Source organism: Vulpes lagopus, chromosome 15 (genome assembly GCF_018345385.1).
Source record: "Vulpes lagopus strain Blue_001 chromosome 15, ASM1834538v1, whole genome shotgun sequence".
Classification (NCBI taxonomy): Eukaryota; Metazoa; Chordata; class Mammalia; order Carnivora; family Canidae; genus Vulpes; species Vulpes lagopus.
In genome coordinates, this window is record NC_054838.1 from 13400441 (window position 1) to 13413536 (window position 13096).

The 13096-nt window shown below is 39.9% G+C and overlaps 1 protein-coding gene across 1 annotated transcript in view; it reads left to right on the top strand.

The window, feature by feature from the left end:
* The first annotated feature begins 584 nt into the window (after positions 1 to 584).
* Positions 585 to 13096, top strand: part of PTH (parathyroid hormone) — a 46800-nt gene continuing 34288 nt past the window's right edge. The window contains exons 1-4 of the mRNA XM_041729660.1: positions 585 to 698; positions 1687 to 1810; positions 6579 to 6935; positions 7755 to 9369. Coding sequence (XP_041585594.1) covers positions 9363 to 9369 — 7 coding nt within the window. The 5' untranslated portion in view covers positions 585 to 698; positions 1687 to 1810; positions 6579 to 6935; positions 7755 to 9362. The remainder of the gene's footprint in view (positions 699 to 1686; positions 1811 to 6578; positions 6936 to 7754; positions 9370 to 13096) is intronic.

Here is a 13096-nt window from a genome sequence, read left to right on the forward strand (position 1 = left end):
GCTCTTAACTATTGCCTCCAGTGACCTCCATATTGCTAAATATGATAAACATTGTTCAGTCTTTCTCTTACATAATCTCTTCCCAACATTTGACAAACTTCTTCCCTTCCAGGGATGCCTGAGCGGCTCAGTGGTTGAGCCCCTGCTTTTGGCTCGGGTCGTGATACCAGCGTCCTGGGATCAAGTCCCACATCAGGCTTCCCCTCTGCCTATGTCTCTGCCTCTCTGTGTCTCCCATGAATAAATAAGTTAGAAAAAAAACCCAAACTACCTCCCTTCTAACACATCCTCTTCCTTTGACTTTAATGTCTCCATACAGCCCTAGTTTTCCTCCCATCTCTCTGAATGCCCTTACCTCTCCTCTCCTTCTGCCTCCCCTTTTTTTCCCTCCTTTACCCAAATGTTATATATTGGATTTCCTCAAAACTTCCTTGTAAACCTCTTCCATATCTCTAAGGAACTTCGCTCAGAACTACAGACTCAATTGATAATTGTGTTCTCCACAGTCTTCTATTTCCAAACCCCTTTGGAACTGAGGTGTTCTGTTCCTGGCAGCTCCCTCTGGGCAAGGGGAATGTCTAGAGGCAGACTCATCTGTTGACCTCGCTGCCAAAATTTCTGGAAGCTGTGGAAGGGAAGTCTGGAGGGAGCACCATAGCATCCACTGTGGATATATGTATTGTGAAGATTATCTCCCAGTATGTGATTTGCCTTTTCATTTTCTTTTCACTGCCTTAAGAAATGATTTAATGAAGTAAAACTGATTTTTCTTTTAAGTTAAATTCTTTTTTCAGCAAAGATTCTACCTCTTTTCTATTGTGAAAAGTATTGCTATGAACATGAGTGTGCAAATATCTCTTTGAAACCCTGCTTTCAATTTTTATGGATATATACCCAGAAGTGGGATTGCTGGATCATATAGTAGTTCTATTTTAAATTTTTTGAGGAACTCCCTATTGTTTTCCATAGTGAACTATTTTACAATCCCACCAACAGTGTGCAAGGTTTCCAATTTCCCCATATCCTCTCCAACTCTGGTTATTTTCTGTTATTTTTTTTTATAGCAGCCATCCTACTGGGTATGAGGTTATTTAGTGCTTTCTATGTCTTCTTTAAGAAACATTTGTCTATTCCAAGGTTGAAAATATATGCTTCCACACTTAAAATTTTGGCCTTTACATTTAAGTCTATGATACATCTCAAATTAATTTTAGTGTGTGGTATGGGGTATAGGTCAAGGCTCATTCTTTTCAGTTGGATATCCAGTTATTCTGACACTATTTGTTAAAAAGAAAACTTTCCATTCTACATTGAATTTTTTTGGCACCTTGGTGAGTTTCTTTCAATGCTGGTTTTAAGAAGAATCCCAACTTCAGACGTGTCAAGCTGTGGAGAAACAAGTATATCTTAGAACTGAGAAAATAGGAGCTTCTTTCCGATTCCTGCAGCACCTCGCAGTTTATGTGGGTCACGCACAGTGAGTGGCATTAGAGCTTTGGATCCAGACAAATCTGGATTCAGACTCAAGTCTATATGGCCTTGAATAATTTACCTAACCTATTTTGCCTCGGTTCCCTTATATACACAGTGAGGATTCAATGTTATAACAAGAAATTAAACTATGCAAAATGCCTGGTGTTGCCATTTGATAAGTATCCTTTTCCTCTCATTTTTTCATTTTTTCAGTAAATACTTGTTACCTTCATTGGAGTCAGTGGTTTGGAATGTGGAAGAAATTTCTGTTTAAATTCCTTTGTAGTTTTTCAAAAAGACTTACAAGTTGATTTCAAGTCTCTTCGCCCTTAGCAAGGTATGTACCATATAGTACTAGTCTTGTTTTTCTCTGATTCTCTTTTTGCAAATTCTTGAGAGAGTGGTTTGGAAATTATTTGGGAATTTCATCATGTTAAGGAGATATTTAGTAATAATATTATGAGATCATCAGAGATCAGGAATCCTTCAGTTTCAGCTAAAGTAGAGCTTCCCAACTTTAAGGGGCACACAATTCGCCTGAGAATCTTATTATGCTCCATATTCTGATTCAAGAGATCTGAAGTGGAGTCTGGTATTCTGCATTTTTAACAGGATCCCAGGACATGCCAAAGTTTCTGGTGTACAGACCACATTTTCAGTAAGTAGGGGCTAGAGGCTTTAGTTCTCTAGGGGAAAACAATTGAAACCCTGAAGTTCATGAATAAATAATGTTTCCCTTGGCTGAAGGTGCTTTGTTTACATTGAATTTTTACCTTACACCTGCAAGCATTTAAAAAAATATTTTATTTATTTATTCATAAGAGACACACAGAGAGAGGCAGAGACAGGCAAAGGAGAAACAGGCTCCCTGTGGGGAGCCTAATGCAGGACAGGATCTCAGGACCCCAGGATCACGACCTAAGCCAAAAGCAGATGCTCAACCACTGAGCCATCCAGGTGCCCCTGCAAGTATTTGTATAAGGTGAAGCATAAGTAGCCTGAGCACAAATATTTTCTGTCTTAGGAACTCTGAATTTAAATCAGACAATGTAGTTTCATACCCCAGCTTCCCCACTCTCAATCCATTGTGACCTTTGGCAAGTTGCTAAACCTCTCCCAATCCTCTCACAGGTTAGTTGTAAAGATCAAATGAAACTATACAAATACACTTCTGACTTGTATGCAGCATTTATTAAGTATTTCTTAAATATCAATTTTCTTAGCAACTCTTGCCAGATTAATTCACTAAGTGAAAATAGAGTGCTAGCTAGATCCAGATGTAGGTTCAAGTCCTTACTATGCCCCCTACGTAGCAGTATAGTCATTAGACACTTGGGAACCCAATGTCTCTTAGGCATCAAATAAGACTTGATTGAATGTTGTCTTACAGGCCCAAGGTTCTCACACTCTAAAGATCCATGTGGTTCTCAAGTACCACTTCTCTATAAGGTAGAGGCATGAAACATGAAAAGAAACTGTCTCTTCAGTCAGTTGGCTGAACTGACATAGCAAGCCAGAAAATGGGGAAGAAAGACAAAGAGAGAAAAAAGAAGGATCCTGAAGTAGTGCTGGGTTCTCTCAGCTCATGACAGCTTTCAGCAGTGAGACCTAGCTCAGGAGGCATGCCCTCCAGAGACGCCCTATCTGTTCCAATGATGTTTACACCCCTTACCTACCACATACCTTTAGGCCATAGGAGTGTAGGAGGGCAGAGAGGTACCTGAAATCTGACAAGTCGGGCATTGAGGTTTGCTCAGAATCCTGCCACCTATCTCCCCAGGCACACAAAAATAACGTCAAAAATGGCCTTATAATTTCAAGTTGTACTTGTGATCATCAAGACAGTGTGGTACTGGCACAAAAACAGACACATAGATCAATGGAACAGAATAGAGAATCCAGAAATCGGCACTCAGCTCTATGGTCAACTAATATTCAACGAAGCAGGAAAGACTATCCACTGGAAAAAGGAGAGTCTCCTCAAAAAATGGTGCTGAGAAAATTGGACAGCCACATGCAGAAGAATGAAACTAGACCATTCTCTTACACCATACACAAAGATAAATTCAAAATGGATGAAAGATCTGTATGTGAGACAAGAATCCACCAAAATCCTGGAGGAGAACACAGGCAACACTCTTTTTGAACTTGGCCACAGCAACTTCTTGCAAGACACGTCTCTACAGGCAAGGGAAACAAAAGCAAAAATGAACTACTGGGAATTAATCAAGATAAAAAGCTTCCACACAGCAAATGAAACAGTCAACAAAACTCATAGACAACCTACAGAATGGGAGAAGATATTTGCAAATGACATATCAGATAAAAGGCTAGTATCCAAGATCTATAAAGAACTTAATAAACTCAGCAGCAAAGAAATAAACAATCCAATCATGAATTGGGCAAAAGACATGAACAGAAATTTCGCTAAAGAAGACATACACATGGCCAAGAAGCATGAGAAAATGCTCCGCATCACTGGCCATCAGGGAAATACAAATCAAAACCACAATGAGATCCCACCTCACACCAGTGGGAATGGGGAAAATTAACAAGACAGAAAACAACAAATGTTGGAGAGGATGCGGAGAAAGGGGAACCCTCTTGCACTGTTGGTTGGAATGTGAACTGGTACAGCCACTCTGGAAAACTGTGTGGAGGTTCCTCAGAGTTAAAAATAGAGCTACCCTACGACCCAGCAATTGCATTACTGGGGATTTACCACAAAGATAAAGATGCAGTGAAAAACTGAGACACCTGCACCCCCATGTTTATAGCAGCAATGTCCACAATAGCCGAACTGTGGAAGGAGCCTCAGTCTCCATCGAAATGAATGATAAACAAGATGTGGTCTATATATACAACGGAATATTATTCAGCCATTAGAAATGATGAATACCCACCATGTACTTCGACGTGGATAGAACTGGAGGGTATTATGCTGAGTGAAGTAAGTCAGTCAGAGAAGAACAAACATTATATGGTTTCATTCATTCAGGGAATATAAAAATAGTGAAAGGGATTAAAGGGGAAAGGAGAGAAAATAAGTGGGAAATATCAGTGAGGGAGACAGAACATGAGAGACTCTTAACTCTGGAAAATGAACAAGGGGTGGTGGAAGGGGGTGGGCGGGAGGATGGGGTGACTGGGTGACGGGCACTGAGGGGGCACTTGACAGGATGAGTACTAGGTGTTATGCTATATGTTGGCAAATCTAACTCCAATAAAAAAACATTAAAAAAAAAAGAAAAACAAAAATAGCCTTACAAATCTCCAACACAAAACTATGAACTTTAAGAATAAAGAAACTCAAGCAATGTTGATAAAACTAAAGAGTAAGATAGAGCTCTCAACTGCATTTCAAGTTCAGTATATTTTGCATGTACAAGAAGACTTCTGATGCTAAGTAAGCAGAGATTAAAGACATATGAATAAATTAAACCACTGTAACCAAATATATGTATGCATATATATAATATATAGTGTATATATATTATATATACAAATGGCAATAGGCTAAAATCTTAATATAGTTTACTTCCTTTCAATGTAAAATAATCTCTGGGGGCACCTGGGTGGCTCAGTCAGTTAAATATCTGCCTTTGACTCAGGTCATGATCCCAGGGTCCTGGGAATGGAGCCCTACATCCTGCTCCCTGCTCAGAGGGAAGCCTGTTTCTCTCTCTCGCTCTGCCCCTCCCCATGTTTGTGCTCCCTCTCTCTTGCTCTCTCTCTCTGTCAAATAAATAAAATCTTTAAAAAAACAACCTCTGAAGTAGGTATTATTATATACAATATGTGGATGGGGACCCTGGGCCCTAGAGGAGTTAAGCAATTTACCCAAAGATCATTGTTAGTGGGCTGCTATTACTTCAACCAAGGCAGTCTATCTAATTCCTGCTCCATCTTTCCTAAGCATTATACTATACTGCTGTACTCTGTGGAGCTAGCTGAGATTTACTCAGTTTCAAGGTCTTTGGTCCAGATTATGTGGGGTTAAATTCCTGAGAGAATATGCAAAAGATTCTAAGCTACCTGAATAGCTCAGTGTGAGATCAGATTATGAGCAGGATAAAGAAGTATTATCTTAACCTAGTAATGATAGCCACATGCCAACATGCATGACAAAGCTCACTTAAATTTTCAAAATACAGGTATATAAGGATTATTTTAGATAAAGAAACAGAATCAAAGAGGCTAAGTAATTTATCCATATGAAGGATTCACAGCATTTGGGTTGTAAGAAATAAGAAACTTCACTCAAATGGTCTTAAAGAATAAGGAAATATATTATCCCATTATTAAGTCTAGAGATAGACTGTAGGGTCAGCACAGCATAATGGGTGGAGATGGGGAAGATGATGAGAAGAACAAAGGCAGAAGTGTAGCTTAAATTTAATCTTTCAACTTGCAGCCCACTTGAGAAATACCCAAGACATGCAGAGCAGGACATTCCTCGGGGAGCTCATGGCTGCCTTAGAGTTGATGTTCTGTTAGAGACTAAACAATCTTTTGACAATAACCACACCTCCAAGGTCCTAAAACCTCACTTTCAGCATAGGAAAATTCCTTAGAAACTGAAGTTATCTCTATCGCTCTTCCTCCACAAATTTATAAGTGTATAATCAGTCACTCCCCACAATCACCAGTGCAGCTCTGTCTCCCCATGGATCCTGTCCCCGTGCTATCATAAAAACACCTTTTTGTTCAGCCATTAGAAATGAGAGATACCAACCATTTGCTTCAACGTGGATGGAACTGGAGGGTATTAGGCTGAGTGAAATAAGTCCATCGGAGAAGGACAAACATTATATGGTCTCATTCATTTGGGGAATATAAAAAATAGTGAAAGGGAATAAAGGGGAAAGGAGAGAAAATGAGTGAAAATATCAGTGAGGGTGACAAAACATGAGAGACACCTAACTCTGGGAAACGAACAGGGGTAGAGGAAAGGGACGTGGGCGGTGGGCTGGGGTGACTGGGTGATGGGCACTGAGGGGGGCACTTGGTGGGCTGAGCACTGGGGGTTATGCTATATGTTGCCAAATTAAACTCCAATAAAAAATATATATATATTATATATATATATATTTTTTTTTTTTTAGACACCTTTTTGCACTGAAGACATGTCACGAATTCTTTTCTGACCATTCACTCTTGGATCCAAACTTCAAATCACATCATTTGACATCCAACGTGGGACTCGAGTCTTCTCTTACAGGCCCAAGAGTCCTCACACTCTAATGGTCCATGTGGTTCTCAAGTACCACTTCTCTATAAGGTAGAGGCATGAAACATGAAAAGAAACTGTCTCTTCAGTCAGTTGGCTGAACTGACATAGCAAGCCAGGAGAAGGGAAAGAAAGACAAAGAAAAAAGAAGGATCCTGAAGCAGCGCTGGTACATCTTCTGGGTTCTCTCAGCTCATGACAGCTTTCAGAAGTGAGCCTCCTTACAAACTTGGTGGGTACTTCCTCTTCCTTTACTCTCACAGCAGGGGCTTTTTCAAGTACTGTCTCATATTGGAACACTTTCATGTCAACCGCTCAGGCTGTTATCCTCTAACCTGTGGCTGCCCTACGGGCAGGAGAAAGCCTTTTGACTGGAAGCTACTACCCTAGCCAGAATGGTAATAAGACTCAGATACTTTGATGCCTCCCTTTATTCCTATTCTTATACAAAGTTGTCTTTTTGGGCATGGGACAGCCACCAAAGTCACCAGGATGGCTGCCAATCTTAAGACTCCCGTGTGAAGTTTCATCCTCATTGGTCTAATGTGATCCCCTTTGTTTCTCTGGTCTAGTCGCTTCTGGCCATGAGACCTCCACCAAGAGCCAGACAAAAGCAGCACCTGATTGAATTAAAACCTAACCAGGGACTGTTTCCTAGGAAAGTCAGCTGTAAGAGCTACATGTGTTGAAATGTCATTTAGATCATGGTGGATTTCTATCTCTACTGTTTTCCATCAGTATCTCCTACTAACTACCTAAATTACAAAATTAGGTAATGTCCTCCTTGTAATACTATTTTTAGTGTTTTCTATGAGTTAAAAACAGCAGGTTCTTCATAGCATGGCACAGCACAGCATTTTGGTCCATTGCCAGTGTTCATTTGGACTAGAATGCAATGAGGAAGGGAGCAGATGCTGGCATCCCTCCTACGAGGCAAGGTGTTGTTCATAGTGACTCACTTTGAGACCAGGAACCCCTGACATATCCTGCATGGGACGCCACCTGGGATTCAGGGGGGATTTTTGCTAATGGATCTTTTCTACTTTTCTAGGAACCTGAAATATTATTCTTCAGTCCCTAAGGATTCTTCCTTGGGATGCTTTTTAACTCACTGGAATCAATTTGGATTGCAAGATTTAAGAAAGAATAAACTGATCTTCTGTAACATTGCATGACCTCATTACTCCTCATGAAATGAGGAAAAATGGTGCATTTGTGGGACATTAAGCTTCAATATAATCTATCAGGCTAGATCTCTCCTGCAAAAAAGGGGGTTGCAAATGGACTAAGGTACCTTATGTCTAGCCTTCATGGCCTTAAATCAAGACCCCAACAGAATGTGTCCAACCACTAACCTGGTTAATAAACCCCCTCTGGACATATTGGATGATGACTGTCTAAATAGGCCCATTCCTATTAATAAACCTGGTCTACTGGAGTAATCACTGGCCAATCTAAACAAAGATGATACTGGCTCTGTTACAACCCTCCTCCCTGTAAACCTCAAGACCCCTTTTCTCCCAGCCCAGTTAGGCATACTAGGAGTAGAACTCCTTATCTCCCAGGGGTTCCACCTAAATCTGGATTTTATCTTCTTAGGGAGGTTGCTAGTAGAGAAATGGGTACAATTAAAGTCCGTGTCCCATTCTCCATAGCAGACCTGGCTCAGATAAAACAACAATTAGAACAATATTCCAAAAACCCTCCTCAATTTATTGAGGGCTTTCAACAATTATCTATTATGTTTGATTTGACCTGGCAAGATATATACAACATATCAACTCATTGTTGCACCCTTGTGGAAAAGGGGCTCATCAAAAATTTGCTGATGAACCAACAGCCAGAGATAGAGGTTGTTATCTGATAGGGAGAACTGCTGTTCCCAATACTGAACCTCACTGGAATTACCAAGAAGATAGGGAAGGGAAAGATGACACCATATGCTCACTTGTTTAATAGAAGGAATGAAAAAAGGATTCTCTAAACCTGTAAACTTTGATAAAATTCAGGAAGTTTCTCAAGGAGCTGATGAAAATTCAGCTCTATTTCAGGGTCATTTGATAGGAGCCACCTTTGAAAGTATACAAATCTGGACCCAATCTCACCCGAGGGAACAATCACACTAAACATCATTTTATAAGTCAGTCAGCACCTGACAGCTGCCAAAAACTGACTAAAATGTCTCCAGGACCTCAAACCCCTACCCAGTACCTACTAGAAGTAGCTACTGGAGTCTTTAATAATAGAGATGTGGCCTTAAGTCAGGAAAAGAATCAAGAGCTAAATAAATCTCAGGGTAAAATACAGGCTTAAATATCAGCTGGCACTATTGCAGATTCCCCACCACACTAGAATAATCAGGCACCCAAAAAAAGGCCAGTATCAGACAAAGGACCAGGTATGACCCCATGCTATGGGTGTGGCCTAATCAGACATTGAAGCAAAGAATGTCCAGACAAATGTTCTCCACCACAGTCATGTCCTGTCTGTGCAAAAAAAAGGACATTGGAAGAGAGACTGTCCTCATCTCCAGAGAGAGAGACAACAAAAACTCACTTCCCTGCCAAAGAGCAGGAACCAGAGGACCTAGCATGACAGGGCCCTGAGGCTGCTCTGGCTCCCTTTGACATCAAGGTGACTGAGACCTGGTATTCTGGATATGAAAGGTAAGTTTTTCAATTTTCTTGTTGATACAGAGGCCACTCATTCTGTTCTTATTTAGCACTCCAGTCTTACTTGTTTTTCTAGCCATAAAATTGTTGACATAGCAGGAACAACTAAAATGTATTGCCAGACAATGCCTTTAACCTGTAGGTATAGAAACCAATTGGTTACTCATGTGTTTCTAGACCTTCCATCTTGTCCCACTCCATTACTTTTACGAGACTTAATGTATAAACTAGGAAGCAGGTTTGCTCTTACTAAAGAAGAGGATGGTTTGTTCTCTTTAACATCTGGAGAATTAAAACCTTACCCTGGTATCCCTTCTAATATCTGGAAGGAAGTAAATCCACAGGTCTGGGATTGTGATGTCTTGGGATAGGCTCTTAAAGCCCAGCCAGTGAAAGTGACCTTAAAGGACCCAATCACTGTATGTCATAAAAAACAATATCCCTTAAAACCTGAGGCAAGAGCTGGGTTACAACCACTTATTGATAAGTTTCTCAAACATGGTATTTTAAAGCCTTGTCAATCTCCTTATAACTCTCCAATTTGACCAGCAAAAAAAGCCAATGGAGAATATTAGATGGTATAAGATTTAAGACCTATAAATGAGGCAGTGATGCCTATTCATCCCATAAAGCTAAATCCATATACTCTACCCACCCAGGTTCCCTGGCATCCCCTAAGTGAAAGACACACAGCCTATTTGCTTTTGAATGAGCCTCACCTTTAACCCTATGGGCTGCTCAGATTAACCTCAATAGTCTTGCTGCAGAGATTTAGAGAGAATTCTTACCTGTTTGGGGCTGCACTTAGAAAAGACCTCCGTGCTATCTCCTTGCCTCAAAGGACTATAACTCAATATTTGGATGATATTTTAACCTGCACTCCCACAAAAGAAATGTCTGATAGTAATTCTATAACTTAACTTCTTGGTAGACAGAGGATATTGTGTCTCCCCGAAAAAGGCACAAATATCTAAACAAAAAGTACAATATTAGGGGTATGGACTAATACCAGGCCCCTGTACCCTGTCTACTGACAAAAAAAAAAAAAGAAAGAAAGAAAAGAAAAGGCTCTATTAGATCTTGGACTCCCACCTACAACTATCCTAAGCGTGGCAAGTTTTTGCTACCTGTGGATTCCTGGATTTGGGCTCTTAGCCAAACCACTGCATGATTCAATTAAACACCCTGAAAAAGAACCTCTACTCTGGACTAAAACCCAGCAGACAGCCTTTCAAACATTAAAAGCTAAGCTTTCAAAAAAAAATAATAATAATAAAAAAATAAAATAAATAAAAATAAAAGCTAAGCTTTCATCAGCCCCAGCTTTGTCTTTTCCAAATCTAGAAAAGACTTTCACCTTATGTGTCATAGAAAAACAGGAACAAGCTTTCGGAGTTCTTACCCAGAAATTAAGAAATGAGACAAGGTCAATGGGCTATTTTTCAAAGTCACTTGATAATAAGCACAGGGATGGCCGGCTTGTCTTCAGGCAGGGGCTACAATAGCCCTTCTGGTAGAAGAAGCTTCAAAACTTACTATGGGACAGTCCTTGACAGTGGTGACTCCATGTCAGGTCCAAAGTGTCTTAGAGACCAAAGATCACCAGTGGTTGATAGAGGGAAGCCAATTTACTAAATACCAGGCTATGCTTTTAGACACACCTGAAATAATACTTAAAACCTATCAAACTTTAACCCAACTACCCTTATGCCTGGATCTGACCATCAATCATACTTCTATGATCGAACATGAATGAGCAGAAATTATCAATCTTGTTTATTCTAGCAAACCAGATTTAAAAGATTCTTCTCTTGAAAACGCAGATGACAGCTGGTTTACGGATGGCAGTAGCTTTATGGATTAGGGAGAAAGAAAAGCCAGATATGCTATAGTTAGTTTAGCTAAGAGCACTGAGGCAAAAAGCCTTCCAATAAATACTTCTGCTCAAAAGGCTGAATTAATAGAACTTACCCATGCTTTTCAATTGGAAAAGGCCTAAAAATTAATATTTATTCTGACTCCAAATATGCTTCCCTGGTGCTACATGCCCATGGGGTAATTTAGAAGAAAGAGGGATATTTATTGAGGCATAACTCCCCAATCAACTATGGGCCTGGAATAATTACTCTTCTTGAGGTCATACACCTACCTAAGGAAGTAGCTGTAATTCACCTCAGGATCTCAGGGGACACCAAAAGGGTATGGCCTTAGAATCTAAAGGAAACAATTTGACATACTGTGAAGCTAAACAGGTAGAGAAAAATAAACAAATACTAAGTTTTACAATAGAGCCCATAACTCCAGTCTATTCAGACCAAGAAATTCACATAACCCAGGAATGAGGATATTCCAAAAAATGCACAGGAATGTCTTGTTAATGAGAAAAAAATCTATACTGAAAAATAACCAATGAAAGATAACACAGGATTTACACCAGGCTACTCGTTTAGGTAAAGGTACTTTAGAACATTTAAATAAAAACATATTTGATGGAGTAAATTTAACGACTACAGTAATACAAGTCTGCCTATCCATATTGTTTGTGCACAAGTAAATCCAAAAGGCACGGTCTGTACACTCCACCCCATCCCTACTTTTAAAACCAGTCTAAAGGTGTGGTTCTTATCCAGGAGAGGACTGGCAGCTTGATTTCACACAAATGACTCCTTGCAAAAGCTACAAGTTCCTACTAGTGTTTGCTGATACTTTCACTGGTTGGATTGAGGCCTTTCCATGTAAGACTGAAAGAGCCAGAGAAGTAACCAAAGCTTTCTTGTGAGAAATCATTCCTTCAAAGTGACAATGGTCCTTCTTTTACTGCACGAATAACCCAGCAAATAGAACAAGCTTTAAAAGATGTAATATTTTTTACATTCAGCCTGGCATCCACAATCCTCTGAAAAAGCAGAAAAAGCAGATCATACTTTAAAATGGCACCTAACTACACTTAGGACTGAGCACTTTTGAGTCATCCTATGGAAAACCATTTCTTACAGTGGATTTGTTATTGGACGAAGATTACAATACTTTATTGAATTACTCAAGGCTGGTTTGATTCATGTTACTTTATAAATATACTGATCATATGATCCCCAAACCTGATTTAACTATAACTAAAAATCCACCTCATGCAAGCCCCAGAGACACAGGTTATTTAAAAGATTGGAAGTCAGGGGCACCTGGGTGGCTTAGTTGGTTAAGTGGTTGTCTTCGGCTCAGGTCACGATCTTAGGGTCCTGGGATCAAGCCCCGCCTGGGGCTCCCTAATCCGTGGGAAGTCTGCTTCTCTTTCTCTCTCTGTTCCTTCCTCCCCCTACTCATTTTCTCTCTCTCTCTCTCTTTCTCTCTCTCTCTCTAATGGACAAATCTTTAAAATAAATAAAATAAGAGATTGGAAGTCAAATACAGCAGGGGACTTAAATACAAAATGGAATATACTCCTACTATAGTGATGTCAGAGGGACACTCTTCCTGGACCCATATATCTAAAATAAAACCTGTACTTCCTTCACAGGAAACCAATGAGCAAACTAACGTGCCTTCTTACTCTTGTGAACCTATAGGAGATCTCAAGCTCCCTTTCAGATGATGATAAAAGTTGTACATTTTCTTTGTTCTCTGTTCACAAATTTTAGCACACGGTTCCTTTCTACAATGGGCACCACTTATGCTGAACTTCAAAATCAAACAGCTTGTTGGATATTTGGAATTTTGCCCATGT